This window comes from Chanos chanos, chromosome 10, assembly GCF_902362185.1.
Source record: "Chanos chanos chromosome 10, fChaCha1.1, whole genome shotgun sequence".
Lineage (NCBI taxonomy): Eukaryota > Metazoa > Chordata > Actinopteri > Gonorynchiformes > Chanidae > Chanos > Chanos chanos.
In genome coordinates this window covers 16,758,341-16,785,839 of record NC_044504.1, presented here as the reverse complement: position 1 = coordinate 16,785,839, position 27,499 = coordinate 16,758,341, and the positions used below count along the sequence as shown (strand labels likewise).

The window sequence follows — 27,499 nt, the reverse complement described above, 5'->3', positions numbered from 1 at the left end:
TAAAGATTTTAAACACTTAAAGAACCAGCAACATTTTTGGCGGGGTGAATCCTCCAAAATGGCCGTCATTCTCTGATCACATGCCATGATCGCTGAGATACAATCTACTCAAATTTTACAAGAGGCAACAAGTGTCCAGAATGACTCAGCGTGTACTGTTTGAAGACTTGCGCTGAGAGCAGGGGGATGATAATGGTGTTCAGGAACCCAGTATGTGACAATTGTATAGGCTGTCTTCCTTCATTACCATCCATGCCAAACTCCTGACCTCAACTTAACCGCGTGGCTCGTTAGCCACGGCTGGGGACATTATGTGATTTGGTCCTAATGAGGCCCATTTCTCTGTCTCCTTGGTGGCTCTTTCCTCCCCTTTCTCCTTGGATTGATCTCTCTCTCTCTCTCTCTCTCTCTCTCTCTCTCTCTCTCTCTCTATCTCTATCTCTCTCTCTCTCCCTCTCTTTCTTTCTCTGGCTGCCTGAGAAATTGTCTGAGAGAGGAGACTCTTCCTGGATAATTCATTCCCATGAATCCTTAGTTGTGAGTAGAGCTGTTCGAGTGAACTCCACTCGGTGTTGAAACACCAATTAAGCTGGCATTGGGGTGCTGGTCATGCCTTTGACATGTAAAGACCTTTCCTATTTCCACTCAAGTCAAACTCTTTCCAGTTCTAGTCCAGCTGCCCCTACATAGAATTGCAAAGCTTCTACCAGCCTGAATGCAGCAGTTCACAGTATAGTGAAATTACCAGGAGAAATTCAAAGCAAAGATGTCTGGATTAAAATGTCTGGACCTGCATTAAAACTTTCCAGAATGAATCTTTGCAAGACATTCTAAAGTAACATAAATCTTCTGAATCATTATCCAGTTATGAAAATAATCCTTGTTTACTCAAACCTGTGTGCTTCTCAACAATTCACCAAAAAATGAATCCGTTTTAGATTCAGTTGACTTACTCTGTTTATTGATTTTATATGTGTTGTGCTAGTGAAGGATGTATAAATTAATCTCAGACAGGCTCAGGTTAATTACGTGGAACCTGCTTACATAATTAACATAAGTGAATCCAACGTTTTACTTTTTGAGTGCACTTTTATAGAGATGCCTACAAGAGCAAAAGGTGTTGCCTCACTGAATCCCTTTAATGGAGTGTTAATATTCTGGGAGTGCTCTCTCATACTGGGTTGATTTTGATGAAGCACTGTGGGAGACCATCTCTAATGGATCTAAGATTACAGGTTTTGGACTGTCACTCAAACCAAAGACATTGCATTTTTATGCTTCAGTCATCTCCCCTTAGTTAACATATGAAGAGAGAAGGAGCTTTTGGACTTTGAACACAGCTCTTGGCTTAGTCCAGATTTTTTACATGTCAGATTGAATGACCTGGCTTGCCCTTGTCCTGACTCCTCTCTGAGTGTCTGTTCTCTGGGCTGCGAGGGAAAGCTGCTGATCCAACATTGTTACAAGAGGCCATCAGGCTTCTACAAACAGACGCGCTGCTGATGTCATGCAAAAAATGCCGAGTGCGGCAGTCTCCCCACCGCCTCACCGTCTCCGTGGGTACAGTCGTGTTACTTTAAAACCTAGTGAATCATTCTAGGCTTAAGTTTGAATTAACAATGTTGGTTTGATTTAGTAGTGAAAATCAGTTTAACTTCTGTGACACTGGAGTGACGTTATTACAGACTTATCCCACGTTAAATCATTGGCTCTTCAAACTCAGTCAGGCAGTACTAGAGCCCCTTTTGCCAGAGAGGGGATGTTGTTTTTCTCCAAAATCGCACGAACAGGTGACGACATTGGCTCCCATCACAAGCATTTTCCGATACTTGTCTCCCTTTTTCTGTGATGTCCCCCCCCCCTCTGCTTGTAACTATCATTCTCTCCCTTTCTCTCCAAACAAGTGCACTTTGTGTGAGTGGTACATCATATACCACACCAGCAACTCTCAGCATCCCCACATAACACATCATAACCAATAAGGGACCAATAGCAACATGCTCATAATGTATTCTGCCCTACTCAGACCTTGCGTTTATTTTTAGCTCTCCCCCCACCCCAGGACTTGTCAGCTATAACTGGGTGCCTTCTATCTCTGAGTGAAAGAGAGCAGTGATGCAGGGGGTTTTCACTGCTCTTCTCATTCAGTGCAGATCATGACAGGGGGAAAGTACACTGGTACAAACAGCATATAGATCAGAGGTACAAAGATGAATCTGTAGATCAGTCTTCGGGATACCATGCGATCAAGTTTAAACTGGATAGAGTTGTAAGCATGAAAAACTAACTGCGCAGTCATTAACAATGACAATTAAGAGGTAAATGATCCCACAACAAGACCATAATCGAACATTAAATGTCAACAGTTCTGTTATGATGGTGTAATCTCTGTTGTTTACAAAGTCTGTGTTTGCAAATTCACTGCAGTTGTTTCAATCATGGTGTAATAATCAGCGTAAAAATACTGCATAATTACACAGGGAATCTCACAGCTGTGGCAAGGTACCGTGATGAAATTAAATTGATTTTGCCATTACGTGACTCTGTTAGTGAAAATGTGTTTTACGTAAGCAAAGCCTCCCAGACCTTAGTCTTTCTCATTACACTCCCACCCTGATCTCCATTAAGCTCTTGTCTTTTCTTGCTTTTCTTTTCCAAAAAGGAACAGTACTGGCAGTTACATGTTTTCAGATGAGAAGCTGAAACATTATCAGTTGGTAATCGTTTACTTTTATTAAAATGCTGTGCTGCCTTTTGCAGTGTGTTAGAAATCTCTCCTGTTTTCATGTGCTTTGAATTTGTCAGTAGGGCACGGTTTACCAGACAGAGTAAGGTGCTGTGTAATGCTAGGTAGGGAGGCATTTTGTATTTCAGTCCTACTTCGTGTCACTCCAAACTCTAATTTAAATATCTGATCCTTTTTCTGCAGGACCTGAAGAAACCTTTTGATAAAGCCTGGAAGGACTATGAGACGAAAGTGTAAGATATTTTAACTTGACTCTCTTGCACGTTTCATCACTTACAGTTGTGACCCATGAATGCACACACTATGACCTTGAAGGTCATTAGTAGCCTAGGTTGAATTTAAAAAATGTTTTTATAATAAAGAAAAAAAGATTTTTTTAGAAAATTGGGGGAAATGTTATTTGTTAGAATTAGCAGTATTACCAGTAACATATGAGGGTTATTGTTTGGAATGAACATGAGGTCATTTGTTTAAGCAAGAGTTAATATTTGTATTAAAATGAACATGAATCATTGATGTACAGTGTAGAGGTAAAGTGCAGTGTGATTTAGTGTCTTGGTCTCGCTCTGTGGTTTGAATGGTTCCCCTGTCACACTGCCTGTGGTTTACATTTGAACACTTTAAATAAACGTCTGACACACTGTTGATGTAACTTCTTGTGTTCATATTGTCCATCAGTGTGAATTTGAATTTGCATGCAACAATGTATGAACTTTTTATAGCACTTTATATATTTTACAAGCAGCAAAGGACATTCTTTACTGAAAGGGTAATACATTTTCTTACGGAAAATGGAATTTGATTAGAGAATTGACTTGATAATGGAAATCAAGGTGTTTCTTTTGTATCTTGCATCAGTCTTTATTTGGTCTGGGCAGAGCCCAGACCTCGCTGAGACACTCCTGTTCCATCAGCTCTGTTTTTGCCTTGTTTGGGTTTTTTTTTATTTTTTTTTTTTGCCCTGATGAAAGCTTTGTGCTAATCTCCAGTATTTCTTAGTGACAAGTATTTTCATATTTTCAGACAGAAAGAGATGAAATGCACAAGCGTGACTTTGGCCCCAACAGTGCTAAACTGGTTTGGAAGCGCTCTGTCATCTTCCATACAGTTTGAGTCCAATTTGTTCTCTGTCCCTTCGAACAGATCTTGCTTAGTGTAAATGCTAATCTGTTTCCTCCTGAGCACTCCTAATGCTTCTGGGCTGTGGATTATTATTGTCTGCAGATGCCCTTACTAATAAAAACCACAGACTTCAAAGTGTGTGTGTGAATGCTGCAAGTGAAGACAGACAGACCGAGAGAGGGACAGAGAAAGAGAAAGAGTGGGGGGGGGGGAGCTCTTGATGAACAAGTAATCCTGTGATTTTGCTGAAGGAGATTAGACATTTGATGGGGAACATCCCAACATTTTTCCCCTCATAAAGTTGTTTTTTGTGTGTGTGTGTGTGTGTGCGCGTCTGTATGTGTTCTTTTTCATATTAAAGTGGTCTGATGTAATGAATGTGCTTGCTGTACCATTTCTACTAAAAGTCCTTTTTGCAACATAAAGATTTGTCATTGGCCTAATTGGAGAAATTTCTGTTATGAAGGGTAGCAGCACGCCTTCATACATCCGCACCACTTTTGGAATGGCCTTTGTTTCTTGGTCTCTTTTTTTTTTTTTTTTTTTTTTTTTAATTATGCTGTTTTATTTCAAACCACCTTACCTGTTTTGAGAATGGCCATGTTTGTTGCACATGACTCGGATAAGAAGCAGCAAGGCTTTCAGTCAGACAGACGGTTCAGAGGTGGCCAGGTTAAGCTTGGTATTTAATGAAAAGCCACAGGTGAAAGCAAGCAGGCTTGACTGGAGCATGTGTTTGTGGAATCCTGCAGTCGTCTGCTCCAGACTGATTGAGAACAGAGCTTCTTCTTCTTCTTCTCCTGCTGCTGCTGACTCTCCCGCCAAAACCAGGAAATGCTGCATCCTTTATGTGGAGGCAAATATGCTGCCCCAGCACATGGAAAAGAATGCCCTGTTGCATGAGTTTTAGCCTTGTGTTTCCTGTTTACGTGTGCATTTGTGTGTGTGTGTGTGTGTGTGTGTGTGTGTGTGTCTGTGAGAGAGAGTGATAGACCTGTAAGCCTTTCCATGTTTGTCCCTTGCAGCACAAAAATAGAGAAGGAAAAGAAAGAACATGCCCGACAGCACGGAATGATCCGGACTGAGATCAGTGGAGCTGAGATAGCAGAAGAGATGGAGAAAGAGAGACGCTTTTTTCAGCTCCAGATGTGTGAGGTCAGTTTACGAGACACATGACATTTACATCTACAATAAGATGATGTCAAATGTTCCTGATTCCACTGTAAATACACAGACTGCATATAAATAAATGTGGAGAAAGCTTTGGAAGTGTATAGTAGTTATATAAATGCAACGCTGTCAAGCAACATATTACAAAGATGTTTCCCTTATGAGTAATATGTGTTCTTGTGAACTTTCTTTATTCTAGTATCTGCTCAAAGTGAATGAGATCAAGATCAAGAAGGGTGTGGACCTACTTCAGAATCTCATCAAATATTTCCATGCACAATGCAAGTAAGACTTCTGAGCTCTTTATGACTCTTTGTCAGGCTCTACAATCCAAGTCTCATTGTCAAAATACATTTAATTCTCTTTGCCTTAGAGAGAAACACAGCTGTGCTCACCTCAGAATTTTGGAATTAACTCCTGTTCAGTTCATGAGTTTGAATTTGCATTGAACTATGGGAAATGAATTTGATATATTGCAAATTAAGCTAATTACCCCGATCCATTTAACATATTGCAAATCCAAAATTTTGAAGAGGTCAGAGGATGGGCCAAAAGGAAGGGAAACGGTCTCAAAACTTTTGGAACAGAATGTTGGAGAGTGTGTGTGTGTGTGTGTGTGTGTGTGTGAAGTGTGGTGTGTTTCCCGGGGGAAGTCAGCTGCTGGAATGTCTTGTCTCTTTGGTCTCAGCTTTTTTCAGGATGGCCTGAAGGCAGTGGACAACCTCAAACCATCCATAGAGAAGCTGGCCACAGACTTACACACGGTGAGACTGACACTCATCCTCTAAGCACGCGTACACGCGTGTGCGCTTATTTTTGTCGTCGTGCGGTGTTTGTATTGTTCTTCTAAAGACTGCGAGAACTATATAACAATACTGAGTAATACTGTAAATGAGTCAGTAATGTTCTAAGCTGTTCTGAACCCAGACACTGAACCAAGACGGCTCTCCACTGGAGACCCGTTCTGGTTGCAGTGTAGCGTTACTCTAAACATGGCAAAGCCTTTTGGCTGACCCACCGTTACTCTTGTCTCAGATCAAACAAGCCCAGGACGAGGAGAGAAGACAGCTGACGCAGTTACGGGACGTGTTAAAGACAGCCCTGCAGGTGGAACAGAAGGAGGTAGGCAGCAGCTCAGATCGCAGTCGCTCGTGCAAAAACCTTCTCCTGTCGGCAGCCTTCTCACCTGCTAAACAAACCAGCAAGACTTTCAACGTTCTGTTTCAGCCAGAGCAAGCCGCTCTGCTCTGTTTAGTCCTGGATCATTAAGAGCTTACGCAAGTTTTAATCTTAATGTAAATAAGCTGAGTTAAACGCGGCTCTTAACGCCACGTGAGCCGACTGAAAAAAGCAAGCAGTTTATAGATTGACTTTGGTTTAGCGTTTTGTAATACAGCACATGATTATCTCTTTGTTTTGTCTGTAAAAGTGATTATATGAGCGTAAACAGTGTGTGAAAATTGTATGTGCATACTGACCTGTCTAAAGAATGTTGTTCTTTCTTCTTTAATGCCTCCAACCTTTGCAAACGAAGTCTAGGAGAGTAAGTGACTTTGTGAATGTGTTCTGTGATCCTCTTGTCAACTTTCATTCCTCATCGTTTATGGTTTTTCCATCATTTCTCTCGTTAATCGAAAGTATTATTAAAACAAGGTCATCACTTTGGAAGCACTCAGTCCTCCATTTTGGTCTGTTTCCTCAAAGGAAGTGACAACATCCTTCCATGACAATAAACCTTTTCCTCTCGCTCGTAATGTTGATTTACCCCGTGCCCTAGACGATTTTATATTACGTTAATGTTACTCATGTGTCACCTCTTTGTGTGTTAGGACTCCCAGGTGCGACAGAGCGCCACCTACAGTTTGCACCAACCTCAGGGGAACAAGGAGCATGGGACAGAAAGGAGCGGGAATTTATACAAGAAAAGCGACGGGTAAACTGACCGCTTACTTTACTCCATTTGTAAAAACCTGTTACAAAGAAATTGTCATACATTCAATACACCCAATCAGTATTTCCCAGTTCTGTCCTATAGCTCAGCATATTTTTAGTTTTTCTGCTCTAACACACTTACTTCAACTGTCAAGGGCTTCAGCTAATTATCTGATGAGCTGAATCAGGTCTGTTAGAGCAGGGAGAGATTTCAAATGTACAGTCTCTGCGGAGGTCCAGAAGCATGACTGGACAGGGAAACACTGCATTTAGGCATAATTTCTTCAGTGTTGTCAGGGAACCCCTGACCAAATGGGTCCTTCTTATATTTGTGGTGTGTTTAGATTGCGTTCTAAGACTAGGCTGCGTGGAACAGCATAACGACAGACAGGTAGTCATAGCCGTCTTGGTCATTTTCTCTTTCTTCTCATCAGGCTGCGGAAGGTTTGGCAGAAAAGGAAGTGCACCGTGAAGAATGGCTACCTTACCATATCACACGGGACGGTGAGTCAGCGCCTTTTACTGACCTCATCTCACAACTAAACTCTCGCACGTAGTATAGGAACGCTTTAGAGAATGAGACTGTTTTCACACAGTCTAATGATGATTATGGCTGTTTTTTTTTAAGTGATTCAGAGAGCTCTCTGCTCCTCAGTCCGGCACTCATCAGAGACCAGATCACAGTGCTCAGGCACCTCTCAGACAGTCAGCCCTTTCATTTGACCCAAAAGAACCCTGCCGTCTCTGGTTACAGCTTATTGCGACACTTGATCCTACTGACCGGCGAAGCCTTTTTTTCTGTTCGTCGGTCGATTTTGGCCTTCCTTTCAACTCGTAAACGTGTAGGCGACGGAACGTTGTGAATTCATTTGACCATGAAAGCGGTCGACAGTCCGTTTTGTTCCGACGCCCAGCGCTCGTTCCTAATAACACCGTGGCATCCTCACCAGAGCGCTTTGGCCTGGCTAAAGCTATTGATTTAGACTCCTCAAAGAGCCTCCTTTATTTCTCTCCATTTTTAATGAGTTCAACTGCTCCCTGGGAGAGGCTGGGTGGATGGGGAGAGAGGGTTCATAAAGGAGAAATGAGTTAGTCATATTTGGTGCTGGAGTTTGAGTTTTGCTCCAGGCTTTTGACAGTAAGAAGTGAGAGAACTTGCGCCATGATGTTTAATTTACTCAAATACTGTTGAAACGGAATAAGAGAATCTTGTTATTAAATATGTATTAATGAGATTTATAAGTGCCATTGAAATAAAGATTTATTTTTTTTTTTCATTTTTACTTCCAAATGCAAACATTAATACTCATATCTTTTAGCCACAAAGCTTTGAGAAAATTTATGAGATATTCATTTATTTATTTATTGAGATATTTTGGCAGTTACTCTGTGAGACGAGCTAACAGTGTCAGCTGCTTTCACTAGATAGTCACACACTGAACTATCTCAGTGCTTTGTCATTTTCCTTTTCTCTCTATGTCAGCAAACCAGTGTCCAATCCTCTCTCACTCTCTCTCTCTCTCTCTCTCTCTCTCTCTCTCTCTCTCTCTCTCCCTCTCTCTCTCTCTCACTCACTCTCTCTCTCTCTCTTTCTCTCTTTCTCTCTTTCTCTTTCTCTCTGATAGGCTAACAGACCACCAGCCAAACTCAACCTACTGACCTGCCAGGTGAAGCACAACCCAGAGGAGAAGAAAAGCTTTGACCTCATCTCACGTATGCTACTCCACTTTAATGTGTCTTACACACACACACACACACACATACACACACACACACACACACACACACACACACACACTCACACTGCACTACACAAAGTGCCAGCATTCTAAAGCCACTCTTCTTCAAATCTGATTTGAGGATCTTGCTTAATGAAATCCAAGGCTCTTTAGACACATCTGAACCTGAGAGTGTCTCTCTAATCTGGAGTGCATGTAATATGGCAAGGTTCTCCCTCCAAGAATTTTTCCTTGTCTTTCTCAAAGAAAGTCTTTGAATATTAGTCACATTGGAGATAAGTACTAAAGAGGTCCAGTCTTCTGATATTTAACAAATGAAATCCCTTTATTTACAGATGTTATATTATGAGTGTTCTGGGGGGGGTTCCGTATAATGTTAAATGCTGTGATATATGTTGTTTGTTATCTTAAGGAAAGTTTTCAAGCCTTTATTTTGTAAATCTCCTTCACTGTCCTGTGTCCTTGGGTTTCCTTCAGTGTAACAAAGATAAGGAGAGTGAGAGAGAAAGAGAGTGAGAGAGAGAAACATAAACATTGTTGTTTCTTTTTCCTTTCTCCTCGTGTGAAAGTGTGATTTGCAGAGGATGTTCTGAAAATGACCTCATCAGGGTTGTTTTTTCCAATAACACTGAGCCAAAATCAATTCTCTCACTCTTGTTCGCTCCTTTATTTGATATCTGGAGAACTACAAGTACTCTCACACTCAACTACACACACACACACACATACACACACACTTTCAAACTTTTTTTTAACATTTATAGAATCAAAAAAAAAATCCTCTGTATTCTGTTGAGTTGACTATATGCCCCTGTCAAATATTCTTTGAAGAGACTACATTTACAGGTTATTGAGAAAAAATATATATAACTCTTGTGCATCATCATAGGGTCCTTCTGTAAATTTGAAGCCATGCTGAATCTGCACTTGGTGTCATGAAAATAGCCATGTGAAATGATATATGGAGCATTGTGAGTTTTCAGTGCAGCCTGTTTAGACGATGAGAGCTTCTAATGTGTGGCATTAATGGCAAGTGCAGGCTGTGTATGTGTGCACCTCAGAAAGGAAGAGGTTTAGGTTACTCTTCTCCTCTCTATGTCCACTAAGTAAACAGAAGTCCTGTGCATGTCAGCTCCGATAAAGTATCACAACCTCACAAGACGCCACAGCTACGCTAACCAGTGTTTCATAGCAAACATACACAGTGAATACACAGCTACACTTCAAATAAAAGCTTTTTTTCTGCATAACTTGATCTCTCTGTCTTTGTCTCTTTCTCCTTCTCAAACAGATGACAGGACGTATCACTTCCAGGCAGAAGATGAGCCAGAATGTCAGATGTGAGTGTATGTGAGTGTATGTGAGTGTATGTGAGTGTTTGTGGTGCCTATGTGTATGTTTGTGGTGCACGTGTGGTAGTATTCTCAATCACTGCCCACCTTGCTGTCTTTGGGACCCTACTCATCTGCATACTAACCCTGGTTCTTTTTATTCTCTCTGTCTCTCCCCTCATAGATGGATCTCTGTATTGCAGAACAGCAAGGAGGAAGCTCTGAATAACGCCTTTAAGGGCGACCAGCACGTGGGGGAGAATAACATAGTGCAGGAGTTGACCAAGGCCATCCTGGGGGAAGTGAAGAGGATGACTGGTAATGATGTCTGCTGTGACTGCGGAGCTCCCGGTGAGTGACCCCTACGTGGCCAGGATGAAGGAAGTGAGAGAAACTGGAGGGGTGGGGGGGGGGGACCAAGCCCTTTTCTTTTTCGTTTCTTTTCTTTCCTTCATACTTTCAGTCTTTCTTTCTGTCTTTTCCTCTGTCTTCCTTTCTTTCTTACGTTTCCATCACAAAGGGTGTAGACCATATACATGTTACATTGAGTGATGTATAATACAAATTTAACTGTTATTTATTTTGAACCTGTAGCTTAAGCGTTTACTGTCTTTTGAAGGCAAATAATGCAAATAAAAATTGCCATAACAAAGGTCCCAAAATATCTCTGCCCTACTCTTTGTCTGCCAGGTCCAACGTGGCTCTCTACCAATTTGGGCATACTGACCTGCATAGAATGTTCCGGAATACATAGAGAGCTGGGCGTGCACTACTCCAGAATCCAGTCTCTCACGCTGGACGTTCTAAGCACATCAGAACTCTTGGTTAGTGCTGCTCTCTTGCTTTTGAAGAATTTGCAGCCTTGTGCCAGCAAAATTTACCCCAGATCCCTTTGTGTGTACAGTTAGCACTTCATCTGTTGGTTTTTAAGTGGGACATTTTTTATTTCAGTCTGCATATTTGACATATCATGGGCCATTTTTAAAACAGTTTAGCTCAGAGAGAGCTATTCCACATGAATCGTTTCAACCTCAAGTTGTTTAGCCAGTAATTTGGAGTTATTGCATTTATTACAGTATACGGTAAAACTGTTAGCCACCATAAAATGAGTTTAAAATATGCAGCCTTTTTTCTGTTTCTAGTTCAAGTCTGTTCCACACTACACAAACTGCTCTATGCTGAAGTGGCTATGCTGCTGAAATGAAGATCAGGATAAATGCTTTTTAAATAAACTATTCAACTTAATGGTGGTTTTGAATTGGCAGTTTATTAGGTAATTCATTTCACTTCATATTTCATGTGGACAAGTCTCTTTTTAAACCTCTGTTTATGTATGTGTGTGTTTGTGTGTGTGTGTCTTCCAGCTGGCCAAGAACGTTGGGAATTCTGGTTTTAACGAGATCATGGAAGCCTGTCTGACTGCGGAAGATGTGGTCAAACCAAATCCAGCCAGTGACATGTAAGCACTCTTTTTCTCTCTCTTTCTCTTTCTCTTTCTCTTTCTCTCTCTCTCTTTCTCTCCTTTCATTGTTCATGTGTATATGACATTCTTTTCTGCCTTATTAAGTGTGTATAAAGGGTACATTTTCATTTAAGCCTAATGACTGATTACTTAGTTTTGGAACATTGACTTAGGCTAAACTTAATGTGTTGATGTAGCAGAGTGCATAATTGGGTTTGATATGCATCAGTAAGTTTGACTGTCATGATCCTGGCTTCAGTAGGCTTCTTCACAGTGGCTCTGTGTATAATCTGTCTCTCCTGTAGGCAGGCTCGTAAAGACTTCATTGTGGCCAAATACACAGAGAAACGCTTTGCCAGGAAGAAGTGTCCGGATGCCGCCTCTAAACTACACACGTTGTGTGACGCTGTAAAAGCTCGAGACATCTTCTCCCTCATTCAGGTCTATGCAGAAGGAGTGGACCTGATGGAGCCTATTCCTTTAGCCAATGGACATGTAAATCACATTCAAAAGTTTTATCTTGATTGGTTTAAAAAAAAAAGGTTTTCTCCCATGGTTCCTCTCTAGATGTGTTAACCTTTTCACTTCACAATGCGTGTAGAGGGAAGGAACTGTTAGAGTTTTTGGTTACACGTAGTAGTTAAATTTCTAAAGTACCATCCCATCCTAGTTAAACTGGACTCAGTTTTTATGTTACAGTCATTGAACTCAAATCTCAGGTCAACAAGAGATTGCAACACATTACAAACTCTCTCACAGTTGTTGAAATTCTCATCTTCAGCCAGCACCCTGGTCCTCGAGAAGGGCCTGACGCTGGCCGTGAGGCTTGTTCGTCGGCCAAATACACGTCATTGTCCTTAGCACTGAGATCACAGCCCAACCTTCTGTTTTTCTCTCTCAGGAACAAGGCGAAACGGCCCTTCATCTGGCCGTTAGACTGGTAGATCGGACCTCACTTCATATCGTGGATTTCCTCACACAAAACAGGCAAGAACCACAGAGACGTCAAGAGACTGCCTGTTTCAAATTAGACCAATGTTACACTGGAACAGACCAGAATATGAGTTAAAATGCATTGTAATGAAATGCTATCTTTGTCCACAGTGTAAATCTGGATAAGCAGACAACTAAAGGCAGCACTGCCCTGCATTACTGTTGTCTGACCGACAACAGCGAATGTCTCAAATTGTTGCTCAGGGGCAAGGCCTCCATAGACATCGGTAAGAATTTGACCACAGCATGAAATCATTACACTCCTGAATGAGTCTCATTCTCTTTAGTGTGTCATATCAGTCGGGAAGGCTGGTCAGAATGGCCTAACATTCATATCACTGTATTTTCTTGATGATACTGATTGTAATATTGGGTTTTTTCTGAGCCAAACTGACACCAATGCAAAATTTGTAGAGGATATATATTTTCCTAAATCAGCTGAGACATGAAGTAGAAAAGTGAATGTATGTATGCAGCCATAAAGATCTTCATGGGCTCTCTGTTGTGCCTGCATGTACATGCACACACACACACACACACTAACACACGTACATATTTCCTTTATCTTTTCTCTTGTCTTCCCCTGGCCATTGGGGAGAGTTCTCATGAGGCAGTAGCATCCGTTACTGATTTTCCCAAAACAGTGTGTGATTTGGACGGAGAGAAGAATGTAAGCAGTGATAAGACAGTGACAGTGAGCTGGCAGCAGAACTGTTGTCTCGTACGGGAATGAGGCTAATTATGGTCGTGCCCACTATCACAGAGAACAAAAGAGACAAAAGCCACAGAAACAGTACTGGAATCTGTCTGTGTGGGTATGTGTTTGGGAGGGTGTGGGTTGTATGTGTTGTCCCTGTCAGGGGATCTCCACAACTCCTCTTGCATTCTCCACTTCTGGCCTGTGGTTTAGAGGACAGAAACTTGGCTTTGATCTGTGTGTAACACAGCAGTGATCATGGGCAGCCACATGTTTCTCACAGACACAGAGTGTGTGATGACAGGCAGGGAAAGTAGGTTAAATGTCTTCATCCCTCATGATAATGTTTTGGACTAATAATGTCCCCGGCACCAGCAGTAACCTTGTTTTCATGTGAATACGTCACTCCACAGCGAATGAAGCTGGGGAAACACCACTGGACATAGCCAGGAGACTCAAACATATACAGTGTGAGGAGCTGGTGAGTTTGATTAGATCATTCATATATTTGTGCAGAAACTGACTGAGAGAGGCTGAGAAAGTTGGTTGATGGTGTGAGTGTGTGTTGTTCTCCAGCTGAACCAGGCACTTTCAGGAAAGTTTAATGCCCACGTGCATGTGGAGTACGAGTGGCGACTTCATCATGAGGACCTGGACGAGAGTGATGAAGATTTAGATGAAAAGGTAAGAATGAACAGACTCCTTGCAGACAGTTTCTCCCCTCTACTGTGGAACTGACTGGGATTCCCTTTGGTCAAGTTTAGATTAAGTACATCTCAAATAGAAATGGTCACTTATTCAGTTGCTAGCTAAGATCGAGTAAAGCGGTGCCAGGGATGTTGGGTTTCAGATTTATCTTAGATTAAGAGATCTGACCTAGAATCAGTTGGTTCCTTTCATAATCCTTAGAAATATGATCACATACAGCGAAGAGACCTGATTCTAGAGCAGCACTTTACTCTAAAATGCTTGATACATACAGGCTCTGACACGTAAACTGTAAAACTTTGTGGAGGAAATGGTCATGAAGGACATTACTGACATATGTAAGTTTTAGCCACAAACCCACATTTTGTTCTTGAAAGAAGACCTAAACCTTTTCTCCCTCTCTGTGCTCAGCCTAGTCCACACCGGCGGGATGAGCGTCCTCTCAGCTGCTACACATCAGGCAGCAATGCTCTCCAGCCCAGTCCAGCCTCTCTGGCCCGAGAAACAGTCAGTCTGGTCAAAGACAAGCAGAGGTGCTTTGTCCCCAACCTGGTCAACAATGAAACCTATGGGACCATCATAAATGCCAGCCCACCTCCAGCTGGCCAATCAGGACTGCCACTCACCACCTCAGCACCGCCCTTACCACCACGTAACATAGGTACCACAATGCTAGCCTTGCTCACTTTTTTTTATGTAGCCTTTCACATAGTCATAGAATTTATAAGCCTCCAGTATCATCTCAGATGAGAAACATCTAATCTGACCCAACACTTAAGCGAAATCCTTCCCCTTTTCCAAGTACCACCTAACTCTACTGTGACTTGCATGAACTCTCTTACTTATTTGTGAGGTAACGAGCATTGATCCTAGACTGCCACTGTGCCCAAAATTGGCATGAACCACTTTTCCAGAAATTTCTGAACACAAACGCTGGGTACTTGCTCCTTGTATTGAAGCAATATAATGACAAATGGGAGAGGTGTTATTAGAAGTGTCCTGCTGAGGCTCCTTCAGAGGAGACAGGAGTATTGGTATCTCAGGAGTGACAGGCTAGAGCTTTGAGGAGCTCTAAGGAACTTTCTCTACGTTGTGAACCAGGGCCGTGTCTCTCAGCACTCTCTTCACATGAGAACAAGTGGTTTTGTGCAGAGTTCACATGTTGTGTCCTTACAGACACTAATGTAATTACTTACTTAATGAAGTGCTGCTCGTCTGGAACCTGTCCAAGGCCAAAAAAAGAAACCACACACCAAGGCTGCCGTCAACCGGCTTTCTGTATTCAGCTTGCATTCCAGCTTGATCTCTCATCATCTGACTAACAATAGCTGACCCTTTTTAACCAGCATTGAAGTTATGAAGCCCTCATCTGTCTCTGACACACACACACACACACACACACACTTTCTTTCTTTCATTCTGTCCCTCCTCCCTCTCATGCCCTTCACAGTGCAGCCTTCTGGTCTCAGTGGAATGATGCAGCCCCAGGTCTCCTCAGGGTGGAAGCCTGGTTCTATAGACCTAGCAGGCAGGCAGAGATCTTCCTCAGACCCACCGAACATGCACCCACCCGTGCCCCCTATGCGGGTCACGTCGACCTCCTGTGAGTGTGCTCTATCCTCTTGCATGCCATATCGTCTTTGCTTCTGTAGATCAGTGAAATGATTAATAGTTGGGACTTTTTTTTTCCCTCTCACTCTTTCTGTATCTATTGTAATTCATATCTAATGTGCATTTTTTTTGTCCTGCAGTTCTTGCACCAGCTGGTCCTCCACCTCCTGTAGCCAAAACTGTGAGTGTGATGGAGGCTATGAATATACAGTCCAAAACTGGACAACTGCCTCCTGGCCAGAACCTCAACAGGACCACAGCCACAAGGTCTTAATGATGAACATACACACACACACACAAACCCCACTGCTGTCTCTCTTCTTAGCACCACACACACATTCTCTGCTTCATAGTCTGCTATGCAGTTTGACGGAATCAGGCTATCTAATAAAATGAGGAGATGTGGGTATTAGTGGGGATTCTCATTATAGAGATGCACTTCCTTTAGCAGCAAAGAGATTGTCCCTATTGGGTACAAAGGTGAGTCTGTCCTTACACGATACAATGAGATGGAAAAAGCCAAAAGAGAGCGATGCTTGCCAAGCCATTAATACCTATCTAAGTCCCTCATTCACACATTTACAGGCAAAAGAAAGGACAAGTAGGGCATAGACTTTAATGGTATGTTCCTGCATTGCCTCAGACTAGAACCCAGTCCTGACAATTGTTCACACAGGGATAACTGATGGAAATTGTTTGCCTGTCAGTGTGTCTGCAAAAATATTTTAACAGAATCTTCCATTTGTGGGTTTCAGCTCCGACAAGAACTTCAACAAAGGGCCACCAGTTCAAACGGGATCTGTAGAAAGACCAGGTAGATGTTAGAGAAACATGTTGTAATGAGAGATTAAAAAAAAAAACAAAAAAAAAACTTGTGCCATAATTGTGGAAAGTTACGCTCCGTTTCATTGTGATGTCATTTCCTGCATTTGTGAACAGCTAAGGAAGTCCCCGGATGTCCTCCAAATGCCATAGGTCAATCCCTACCCTCCGCCCCCGCCCCCACTCCACGGAAAGCTTACCCGGTGAGTTCCACCATGCACATTGTCAGGAAATTCAGATAGTAAGAATTTAGCACGAAAAATGTCAGCAACACTAGCATTGAAATATGAAAAAGGAATCATAAATTCTACAGATATCCCAGACTAAGACAAATGCACATAATATACCTACAGTGTTACATATCAAAATTGAATTTTGGATGCATGGTAATTGTGTTGAATATGTGAAAGATTTTAACTCTAATAATCACGATAATAAAGCTAAGTAGTAGAGAGAAGCATTAAATTAGGTTAGTGAAGTTGTGTCCAGATAAATAATGATCCATTTGTTTTATGCATAAAATACTGATTGTCTGGGGCAATCTGCTAACAGTTTTAGTAATTTATAGTGAATTAATGTCGATTTTAAACTAGTTCCTTGCATGATGAGTCAGTCTGTCTGTGTTGGTCCTTGTGCTTTGACACTGTTTCAGAAGCAGAGGCCAAAGAGGGTGAAGGCCATTTATAATTGTGTGGCGGACAACCCAGACGAGCTCACCTTCACAGAGGGAGAGGTGATTGTGGTGGATGGTGAGGAGGACCAGGAGTGGTGGGTGAGTGACCCATTGTTCAATACTTGTCATCTTTTAAACAGTTCGGTTCTGTTCCTGGTGTGTCTCAAATTGGGTTATGCTAAAAAAAAAAAAAAAAAAAAAAAAAGAAACAGTAATAATTCCATTAGCAGTTCATGTCATTGTCCTATATTACTATTCAGATTAAGTTGTTGTTAAGATCAGGCCCAGGGAGTTCTGAGAGACTTTGTCGTGCTCCTGTTGCCATGGTAACCTGGACACATGGCGATGACCTCATTTGGGAAGATTCCCACCACCCCCGTTCTGTTTCCTTCCTGGCCCAGTGCTTGTTGTGTGAACACTGACCAGCTGCAGCTTGTTTTTTGCCCAGACCCTGGTCCTTGCTCTCTCTCTGACCGTATTTAGTCACTTGCTCTCAGTACAGACGCATCAGATGCCGCTCCAAATCCCCAAATCTCCATCTTCCTTTGGCTTTGTGTTTCAGTGACGTTTTCACATGGGTGAACTTGAATGATCTTAGCCACATATGTCAAATGTTTGAGGGTTTTTATTTTGTTGTTGTTGTTTCTAACAGCTGTGGCTAAACATGTCTTTGATTCAGAAAGAGCAGATTTTACGTGAAGTACCGATACCGAAGCATTGTTGCATGTTCCTCTACTTTTCACTCTGAGATCATAGTGATTATACGTAGCGCGCATGAGTGTTGCAATGGGGAAGCAGACATGAACTCACATGTTTAATGGCTTCAGTTGACACCTCCTTTCCGCTGTCTTGCAGCTGGGACACATCGAAGGAGAGCCGATGAGAAGAGGTGCTTTCCCTGTGACGTTTGTACACTTCATAGCGGACTGACTGGTGAAGGTCACTGATCCTGACCCAGGATGATGGGCGGGGGAGGGGTCACCCAACCTACCTGTTTCTCTTTTCACGTGCGTGACTTCGCTAATCAGTAACATCATCTCCAGCGTCATCATCATCATCATTATTATCACCTTTGTCATGAAGTGTGTATGTGCACCGACACACCCCGTGCTGGTGGATATGATGGCTGACCCCACAGGTCATGAGATCAGGAGTGAGGTTGTGCCGCCATTTGGATACTCCTCACTCTCTTACGGGAAGATGTCAACATTTCTCCATATTACTCCTTGAAGACTGTTGAAATGGTTTTACATAGTTTTTTGGGTTTTTTTTGCTTTTATGAGTGGACCACAAGAGAAAAAAAAAATATGATTGTAGTTATTGACTTCTTGCAATAAATGCACTTTTGACATATTTATCCTGGTCACAATGTAAAAGAGGAATGTAGTTAAGATGAAGGCTTGTGTTATATTGAATTTGATTATACTGTGTTGTAAACGAAGGTTCTGTATGGGAACTTTGATAACTAAAACATGTGTGGGAGTGTCTTAACTTATATGTGAATATACACCCTTTTGCTAACATTCCATGTCAAGCATGGTTAAAAAAAAATGAATGACAGAAGTTGAAGACTTTTTTTGACTTTGAAAGAGGAGGAAACTTTCAAAATGGTGCTAACCCAAGAATATGCTAGTAGCTCTGCCCCCCCTCACGGGTAATTCACTGCCCCCATTTCCCAGCACCCCGCGCTAATGCTCTATATATAAATAGGCCTTCACTGATCATACCTGGGAGAGTTCCGGCTCTGTGTGTGTGTGTGTGTGTGTGTGTGTGTGTGTGTGTGTGTGTGTGTGTTTGGATGTGTGACAGAGAGAGAGAGGGAGAGGATAAGAGAGAGTTTGTGAGCATGATTAGGGAAGAGAGTTCCCAGATTTACCTCAGTAGGAGTTGCTACAGCTGAAAATGAGGTGGCTGTTAATTGTGGTCAGGACAGGCCATAGCTAGGGCTCAGTGATTTTAGAGATGAAAATTATCACTGCAAGAAAGGAAGCAAACAGCAAAGGACCACGGCTCTACAGTCAGAATATGAGACAGAGACAACAGCCTCACAGCTTATTCTGTCTATTCAGTAAGACCTAACTCTTCTTTCCAAATCAGCTACTTTCTTCAAGACAAACTCTCTGACCAAAGCTGAACGCTGCTCTATACTGTCCTATTTTAAGGTAACATTATACTTCACACTGTTTTTTCGATTTAATACGGCCATTGTGATGCTTTTAACCCTCTCTCTCTCTCTCTGTCTCTCTCTCTCTCTCTTCCTGTATGTGTTCTTGTTGCTTTTGACCTCTCCTGTCGTCCTTTCCTCTGTCGTTTCCCCACACGTTTGGCAGTGCAAGTCAGGAAACAGGACAGGAATGGGTGGGTTTTACGGAGGCTTTAGCAGCGTGGTCCCTGTGTCTTTCCTAACACAAACAATATGAGGACTGTACAGAGCTGAGAGCACAAGACAATGTCAAAACCCCGTCGCAAGGCTGACACTAGTTTCATACGAGGTGTCATAATACAGTCAGGAGAGCTCATGTCAGTTTATATATGATATGTTACAGGTTTGCAAGATGCACTTAGACAGTGTTTTAAAGCTCATTGCTCTAATTTCAAAGCATTTAAAAGTGAAAACTGTAGAGTGCTTTATTATTGCAGGTCACATACATCAGTTTGTTATCGTATGATGCTGTAACTGTGAATGACCACTGTTGTGACATTTGTGTATGACAACTGTGTCAGCCCTGTGACAAGATTCAGATAAGATCTTTCATTATTTGAGTATATAGATGAAGTTGCGAGTGGAAGAATGAATGTTCTTGGCACATATGTATCGGGAGTGAGAGGGCTGATATACGATCAGCGTATTTCATTTCATACAAATGCATTTGTTAGGATTATGAGAGGCACCATCAATACTCTTACTCTCTTGGAAATACGATACATTACAGCTGAATGAATCAACTTACCTCGCCCTGCCTCCGTCAGTGTCTGTCTTTGTCTTTCTTTCCTCTGATGGCAACTACAGTCCTTTCCTTTTACTAAACATCTGTAGTCATTCTATCTCATAGCATGTAAATGCTCACCTGACACAAACAGGCAAGGAAATGCAGTCATATTAATATTATTATTACTATACATAAATATGGTCATAGAGAATTTTATGTGATGAACTTGATTTGGTTGCAGAGCAACTCTACAGAATGTGTTATATAACATTTAATTAAAATGATGTGTAGTCTCAATTGAGCTTGAGCCACAGTGAACTGTAACTTTAGCAGTGAGAGGAGACATGTAATTACCTTCTAGAATATTCCTCTGTGTTTTTAACTCTCACTGGGATAGGGACCAGTTTCTCTGGAACTGTATATAAATGTAGACTTGTGCATATTTAAATGTAAACAGATAATGTAACTGAAGGACATGCCTCTGATGTACTACGACCATAACGACCAGACTGCTCCTGTATGTAGATTTGCTGATCACACTTTTAACCAATGAAAAGAAGCCCCGCCCTCCCATTCATTCTCATTTACTGTGGACTCACTACATTGACTTTAATATATTGTACAAATAAATGGAAAGATTGAAACTGGAACAAAGATTGTCAAAAAAACCTTTCAATGTGTGCTTTATCCATTTATTTTCTCCTCTTCTGGCTTTTCCAGAATTGTTTTTCTGGCCAAGAAATGTACAAGCCAGTCAGGACAAGTTTGAGTCAGCTTCAGTCATCAGCCTCTTTTCTACAATATCACATTTCTACACCAGAATACTCCTGACAATAATATAGCATGAGCGCCATCTAGTGGGTGGTAAACAAAAGTGAGCTTTAACTGAAGAATTCACCACCAAGAAACAGTTCAAACTTTGCTTTGTTAAAACCTGCAATGAACAAGGCAACAGTATCAGTCAAGGTCACATCAAAGTCATTAGGTTAATTCTCCTACTTGGACATCGTACCGTAAATCACAATTTAACTAGAGCTACACAATCTTTAAAGTTTATCACACATGGCAGGACAGCCAATGTATTTCAAACTCTACAGAGAGAACAAATTAGGACAGTATGTCATACATTGAGGTCATAACCTTAGGCCATAAATGAAAATTTGGGTGCCTGTAAACCATCAATTACAATATTTGTACTTTATTGTATCGTCTGACTGATCCAATCCCATCTGGACCAGGTGACTGAGGGTCAGCAGAGTGTGGCTGATGCACTGCCAACAGCAGCGCATGTCTCACTAACCCCTACGTTCCATATAGTGGGTTGGAGAAAAGCGTATCTGGGATGTATAGATTTGCTGATGACTACATCCTTTTGTCGGACATTATGTTAGTACCACGGTAAGCACTGACCCCACCAGGTCCGCAGGAACAATTGTAAGGACACGGGACCACAGTGAAAGATCAAGTACTGAGGCTCCTGTATATTTACATTAAATAAGATTAAATTACATTACAAAAGAAGAAGGAGAAACCCAAACACGGTGGCGGTTGAGTTTAAAATAGTACTGGTCTGGTCGGAGCAGAGGATTCTGGGTAAACGGATGTAAACATCGGCCAGGGTTCCACGCGCCTAATGATTCTGCCCATTTCCACAGGAGAAACAGTAAAATCCATTGTCCCCTTAGAGCAGAGAAAACCGTTTAGAAACTTCAGGACTTCTCTGAAGCCAGCACACAGTCAAAAGATGCAGACAACACTTTGCAAATGGACTGTGCCTGCTCCTAGTGCAAAACAAAAAGAAAAGTGAAGTTAAGATTACATGAAACATATCAGATAAATACTTGAATTCTTATCTCTTGTCAGCTATATTTCATGTGAAAAGGTTATATGAATGTCACAGTACTGCACTGGTTGAGATAATTACCATGTTTTGGATTTAAACATGTCTTTTTGATAAATATTATAATAAAACTCAGTGTACATGGGCCCAACTTACCGCACTACTACACTGGTAAACCCAAATGCTGCATTCTTGCTGTTTGGCATCAGTGGTTTTCAGTGCCAAGAGGTTCTTCCCTGCACCTAGACCGTCATCGTAACACAGCATACGCACTATCAGGTAGAGCGGGTGGCGATGCAAGACATCCTGAAATGGGGAGAAACGAGGAACACACGAGAGACTTCATCAAAGACTTCCACAGAGAGGAATGAGTAGTCATTCATTACAATGAGTCTGGACAACATCAACTTAATAACTGACCTGTATACTTAAGGAGCATTGGTACATATTTTAGCACAAGACCGAACAGTACAAGACTTGAAGTTCCGTATATATTGTGAAACATACAATTTTCCACAGACTAAAAAATAATCTAACACATAAAACCATGCACTGGGGATAATGTACTGTAATTCTCACATGGACAATTACCTGCAACCAAATATAGACTGTTTTACTCCAATATTCAAGTGTCTTCAAACAGTTAAATGATCTTCCTTAATATTTAACAGCTTTGTATTTCAGACTTCCCAGTTTCACTTTGAGAACTCAGGCAGTCATGGTCTAATCACTTGTAAATTTACATTTGAACTTTCTTTTTTTCCCACACACCATACCATGACTCCAAAACCACCGTATGTACCAAACCCTGAGCTGCATTAATCATTACATCCTCACCAAAAAACTGACATACAGCAATAGCCTGTTGGATTTATAAGCAGGGCAAAACTTTGCTTTATACAACTGATATGAATAGACTACTGAGGCACACAACACAAGATGAAAACCAGGAGACTCACACACTGATCCAAGGAGGCCACTTTGACTCCATACTTAGATACTCCCAGGATCATCTCCTCGTCTCCAGGCACAAACGGCAGCTTACCATCTTGCTTTGGAGAGGAAACAACAGGTATTTTCCGATTTTAATGAAGGACCCTATTTAACACACATTTTATCTTTTTTTTTGCTTAAGACTCTGTGATGGAAACTTGATACTCGAGTTAAACATGGGTTTCCACAGGATGTGAACTTGAGGTCAAGTTTATGGGTCACTGTTCTAAAATCTTTGGTAATAAAAACTGAGTTCAAATTTACCCCAAGTCAGAAGAACTGAGTTTCTTCTTCCCAGCATATGTTCTGCTCGAGAGAACGACAACTGACCCTTACCTGAGCTGCATCTATGTAATTTATTAGATCCAATGGTTCCTGGAGGGTCTTGCTCATGTCAAAGTGCAGCTTTTCAATTGCTCCCACATATTTAACCCTGAACTCAGCACAGGTCTCTGATGTACTGTTGCCTAAAGGTGAAGATGAAAAAGTCATTATCAGTGGCTGATAAGATATAAAACATACATTGGTGTTGTGTAAGCAATCTTTTTCGAGATGACTAACCTGAACTCTTTGTGGAGTCTGTATCAAGGCTGGCAACTGTACTGGACCTGGATAAACCTCCCAAACTAGAGTCAACAGACTGGGTCAAAAGAAAAAAAAGTATATAAAGTTAATGGGACTTGTGTCTATAAATAAAAGCTAGGAATTCAGTTTAGATCGACATGAATTTATAAAAATCTTTTTATACACAGGTTTTTGTGGTTATGACACTTTGTCATATGTTTCTGTAGATATGAGGATGATGGGATATTCATTTTTTTTCTCTAGGACAATATAATTTGCATATCTTCATTTGAATATCTGTAGTGTTGAATGTGATTTTGAGTCTGCCCTGTTGTGTGTTAATGACATGTTTCTGTCAACTGTATAGCTTTATTCTGCTTCACTATTGTCCAGGGCTCCTTCGAATAGCATGTGGAAATCCCAGTGTAACCACCCCACCTAAATTAAGTTCAAATTTAAAGAAAATACTTCTCTCTCTCTCGTCAGAATTTGAGGATCACTCTTTTGAACTGGCCTCTCCACCCACAGGACTCAGAGCAGCACAACAAACCCCAGCCGGCTTAGTTTTCATCTCAAACTATACAAATCTCACTGATACATGGTGGGGGCATCTAAGCAATCTTACATGTCATGATGCATAGGTGCAGTCCTCCTTTACATGGCTTTATGGCTACAAAGTTAGATGTCAGGTTTGTTCATCTCACAGTTAATCCAATTTACCACTCTTGTCTTCAAACTAGGAGTTTTCTGAAAGTGACCCTGGTTGGCATGAGTGAGCTCACCTTGCTCTTGGTACTGATCTCACTGCTTTGGGAGCTGCTGCTGCTGTGACGCTTCTTCATCTTCCGGAACATTCTTCACCATGACGCCAGCGCTCCAGTCCTCCAGGACTCCAGCGGGCAAGGAGATCTTGGGTGAAACTGATACATATTAGAATCAAATCTATGTTTGTGAATGTGTGCATGATTGTGTTAAGTCTTTGATAGACTGTAGATTAGATGCCAGTTGGTGTACTTGGTCCGTTTCTTAATTACAATATGAAAAAGAGATTCCAGTTATGGATGGTAATTTAGGGTGCATGGTCTCTCCTTTGCATCATATACAGACCATTAGTTGTTCAGTATTTGAGATTAATTCATTTTTATGCTTATTAAACAATGTATTACAATTATAAAAGCGTTCAGAAAGAGGCACATGACCAACATTCATGCCTGTCTCCAAAATAAAAGACTTAAATGAAAGTTTACCGCACGTCACGTTGCTTTAGTTAATGGTTACATTCTTGTTTTAGGTGTGTAGCCTGCAGTGCAACACTTTCTTAACTCAGAGCATTTATTTACAAGGACATAGTTCAGTTAGAAGCACCATAGTTATCTGAAAAAAATAGAGGAAATACTAAAGGGAATAACTGCCTAAATAATATTCAGTAAGCTAGTGCTGATTTCCTATTCATTCCCGTTTTGAAGCACGGCTTGAGCCGGCGCGTGAAAGTCGAGACATTGAAATTTGTCTTACCATGTTTTAAAGATAGATTTCAACAATCAATGGTCTGCTTTGAAAAAAGTGCTTTGTTTGAAACTAGGTATAACTACACGAAGTACGACAGATCGCAGGATAGGGTGGGGTGAACTGCTTCGTTTTGAATGACGCTTCTCTTTGCGTGCACCTCTGAAAAATGGGGTCAAAACTTGGGAGCAACTTTCGAGAAATGGGAAGACCTCCCACAGGCGCGCAATGGCTTTCGTATTCAATTTTACGTGCATCCTCAAGGAGATTACGAGTAATCTTGGGCACGATGAAAGTCCATTGTCCCGAATTTCTTAATGAAATCCCCAGTTGAAGTAACGGAAACCCGTTGCTAGGATAAACACTTCACCCCACCCACACCCGTGCCCCACATCTATATGTCTGTCGAACGCGAATCAAGAGTCTGAAAAGTGCTTGTTTCATTTAAAATGCAGAAATGCGTTATGATAAACAATTACACAGGGCATACCTCTGTTTTGAACTTTATCTCTGCCAGTTTAGGACTGTACTGGAGAGTAGTTTCATCAAAGCGGCGGTCTCCGGTCCTTTCTGTTTTGGCGAGACTCGCGTTGACACTTCACTTCCTTTACTGCTCCACCCAGTACCGCTTAAAGGAGACGTGTTATACTTTTTGAAACTTTGTAACTAAGCGAGACGACTGTTCGTGAGTGAAAGCCGAGAAACAAAATACAGCTTACAGTATGTACCATAAATTCAGTATGTACCATAAATACCATAATTGCCCAATTTCCATACTACCCTGTAGGCTAAATGATGTAATGATAGAACACATTTTTATTCTTTATCAGTGGGAAGTAAAGAAACCGTTTAATATCACTACACTGGACAAATCAGGATTACATGACATTTGAATCGAGTTATACTTTATGAACTGTCTGACTAATACAGCCAATTTGGGATGAACGAGCCCAGGAGCATGACAAAACTGCGCTATCGTATGGAGTAGCGCAGCGTCATCAGCCCGGAGCCAGCGATAGCTAGTCATTTCAGTAAACGAACAATGCAGGTGGCCTGATTATTGGGAGATCTATTTAGCAAAACATTCTCACTGAAGCCTACTTTTTAAAGGATTCATAAAATTAGTTTACATGTATTTGTCTGAAAACACCAAACATATATAATACAGTATAAATGACAGATTTAATATGGTGAATTTTATGAAAGATTGATTTAAATATACACTGAACTGCACTTTCTCTGGATTAAACAGCTTTTGTGAAGCAGCACAAAACTGAAGTCATGATGTCCTGCATTATAACTCATTATGTGTGACTACTTCTGTAACAAAACTTTTTTCTACTATGCATGAAATTCTGTGGATGTGGTCTTGGGTCATGTATGGAGAGGAACGTCAAAATCTTACACAGTTCAGTTCAATTCAATTCACTTTACTCTCATTGTACAAGTACAACAAAACTGAGGTTTTGAACACCCAAGCAGGATGCAATAGGATAAGGAAATAGGTTTAACTCATAGAGTCAGATAAATCAAGTTAAACTAGAATAGAAACAGTGTTAAGAGGGCAAACTGCTACATGGGTGAAGAGTTCAGCCAGCAGTGTGATGTGGACAAAGAGTTGAACTGAACCGGGTAACAGCCCTGTAAAAGAAGTTGTCTCTGAGCCAGGTTGTGTGGGCCTTTAAACACCTGAGAGGCCTTCCAGATGGGAGTGGTGTGAACAAACAGTCACCAGAGTGGGTGCGGACTGTGGTTATTCTAAGAACTCCCTGCAGGCAGTGACTGCTATGGATGCTCTCAGTTGGCTGGAAGCTTGGTTCCCATGATGTGTCGGGCGGTCTGGATCACTTAGTGCAGGGCTTTGTGTTCGGCAGATGAGCAGTTGGAATACCGTGCTATGATGCAGAAGATTAGTGTGATATCAGTGGTAACACTCAAGACAGTTCACAAGCAGTCGACAAAGCAGACTAGCTCTTTTTAGCCTCCTTGGGAGGTAAACAATCTGCTGCACGTTCTTAATTATGGAGGTGATAAGAGACCAGGAGAGGTCCTCCATAATGTGGACACCAAGGAATCTGAAACTGCTGACCCTCTCCGCCTCATCCCTGTGGATGTATATGGATGTGCTCCCTGCCTCCAGACCTTCTAAAGTTCACTATGAGCTCTTTTAATCTTTCTGGTGTCCAGGGTTAACTTCTCTCCAGAGTATCTCTACCTCCTCCCTGAAGGCTATTTGAAAGCTACAGTTTAAATATTATAGCACTTAAAATTATTATTCCTTTCACTATCCTAGTTGATTAATGAATAATGACAGATTGGATCTCATACACACACACACACACACACACACACGCACACACACACACACACGCACACACATATATATATATGTGTGTGTGTGTGTGTGTGTGTGAGTTGGGGCTTTGTTTTTCAGAGATTCTTCATTTGCAAAATGATCACTTCAGCTTCTTGGATTTGGAATTCAGCAAAATGAGCACATTTTAAATTTTTGTGAGGCTAGGTTGCAAGTCTCACAGTAAACTGGTTGCCTCACCCCATCCTACAACAAACTGCAAGAATTAGATATTTATGAAATACAAAATTAATTTCATAAGCATGCTTTTGGGATTGTGTGTGATTGTTGACTATAAACAGTTTTG

The 27,499-nt window shown here is 41.4% G+C and overlaps 2 protein-coding genes across 2 annotated transcripts in view; one reads left to right on the top strand and one right to left on the bottom strand.

Annotated features, from left to right (window-relative positions):
• Nucleotides 1–17,945, top strand: part of asap2a (ArfGAP with SH3 domain, ankyrin repeat and PH domain 2a) — a 40,843-nt gene extending 22,898 nt beyond the window's left edge. The window contains exons 5-28 of the mRNA XM_030787416.1: nucleotides 2,930–2,979; nucleotides 4,894–5,023; nucleotides 5,238–5,323; nucleotides 5,727–5,802; nucleotides 6,074–6,160; nucleotides 6,868–6,971; nucleotides 7,405–7,474; nucleotides 8,596–8,683; nucleotides 10,001–10,049; nucleotides 10,225–10,391; nucleotides 10,731–10,864; nucleotides 11,405–11,499; nucleotides 11,808–11,997; nucleotides 12,404–12,489; nucleotides 12,607–12,722; nucleotides 13,606–13,673; nucleotides 13,769–13,876; nucleotides 14,312–14,575; nucleotides 15,389–15,503; nucleotides 15,652–15,778; nucleotides 16,267–16,325; nucleotides 16,451–16,536; nucleotides 16,986–17,105; nucleotides 17,862–17,945. Of these exons, the coding sequence (XP_030643276.1) occupies nucleotides 2,930–2,979; nucleotides 4,894–5,023; nucleotides 5,238–5,323; nucleotides 5,727–5,802; nucleotides 6,074–6,160; nucleotides 6,868–6,971; nucleotides 7,405–7,474; nucleotides 8,596–8,683; nucleotides 10,001–10,049; nucleotides 10,225–10,391; nucleotides 10,731–10,864; nucleotides 11,405–11,499; nucleotides 11,808–11,997; nucleotides 12,404–12,489; nucleotides 12,607–12,722; nucleotides 13,606–13,673; nucleotides 13,769–13,876; nucleotides 14,312–14,575; nucleotides 15,389–15,503; nucleotides 15,652–15,778; nucleotides 16,267–16,325; nucleotides 16,451–16,536; nucleotides 16,986–17,105; nucleotides 17,862–17,936 (2,550 nt within the window). The 3' untranslated portion in view covers nucleotides 17,937–17,945. The remainder of the gene's footprint in view (nucleotides 1–2,929; nucleotides 2,980–4,893; nucleotides 5,024–5,237; nucleotides 5,324–5,726; nucleotides 5,803–6,073; nucleotides 6,161–6,867; nucleotides 6,972–7,404; nucleotides 7,475–8,595; nucleotides 8,684–10,000; nucleotides 10,050–10,224; nucleotides 10,392–10,730; nucleotides 10,865–11,404; nucleotides 11,500–11,807; nucleotides 11,998–12,403; nucleotides 12,490–12,606; nucleotides 12,723–13,605; nucleotides 13,674–13,768; nucleotides 13,877–14,311; nucleotides 14,576–15,388; nucleotides 15,504–15,651; nucleotides 15,779–16,266; nucleotides 16,326–16,450; nucleotides 16,537–16,985; nucleotides 17,106–17,861) is intronic.
• Nucleotides 17,946–21,645: 3,700 nt separating this feature from the next.
• itgb1bp1 (integrin beta 1 binding protein 1) lies at nucleotides 21,646–24,187 on the bottom strand. Its single transcript, XM_030787216.1, has 6 exons — nucleotides 24,116–24,187; nucleotides 23,331–23,409; nucleotides 23,106–23,236; nucleotides 22,736–22,828; nucleotides 21,933–22,082; nucleotides 21,646–21,717 (listed from the first exon to the last, which is right to left on the bottom strand). The coding sequence occupies exons 1-6, from the start codon at nucleotides 24,185–24,187 to the stop codon at nucleotides 21,646–21,648; spliced, it is 597 nt and encodes a 198-aa protein (XP_030643076.1).
• Nucleotides 24,188–27,499: the final 3,312 nt, after the last annotated feature.

Excerpts from the sequence above, each read along its gene's own strand:
- itgb1bp1 (XM_030787216.1), bottom strand. The coding sequence starts at position 24,187 with ATGTTCCGGAAGATGAAGAAGCGTCACAGCAGCAGCAGCTCCCAAAGC. Across the intron at positions 23,410-24,115 it reads AGATCAGTACCAAGAGCAAG|TCTGTTGACTCTAGTTTGGG; the intron begins GTGAGCTCACTC and ends CTTTTGACCCAG. Across the intron at positions 23,237-23,330 it reads AGACTCCACAAAGAGTTCAG|GCAACAGTACATCAGAGACC; the intron begins GTTAGTCATCTC and ends CTTCACCTTTAG.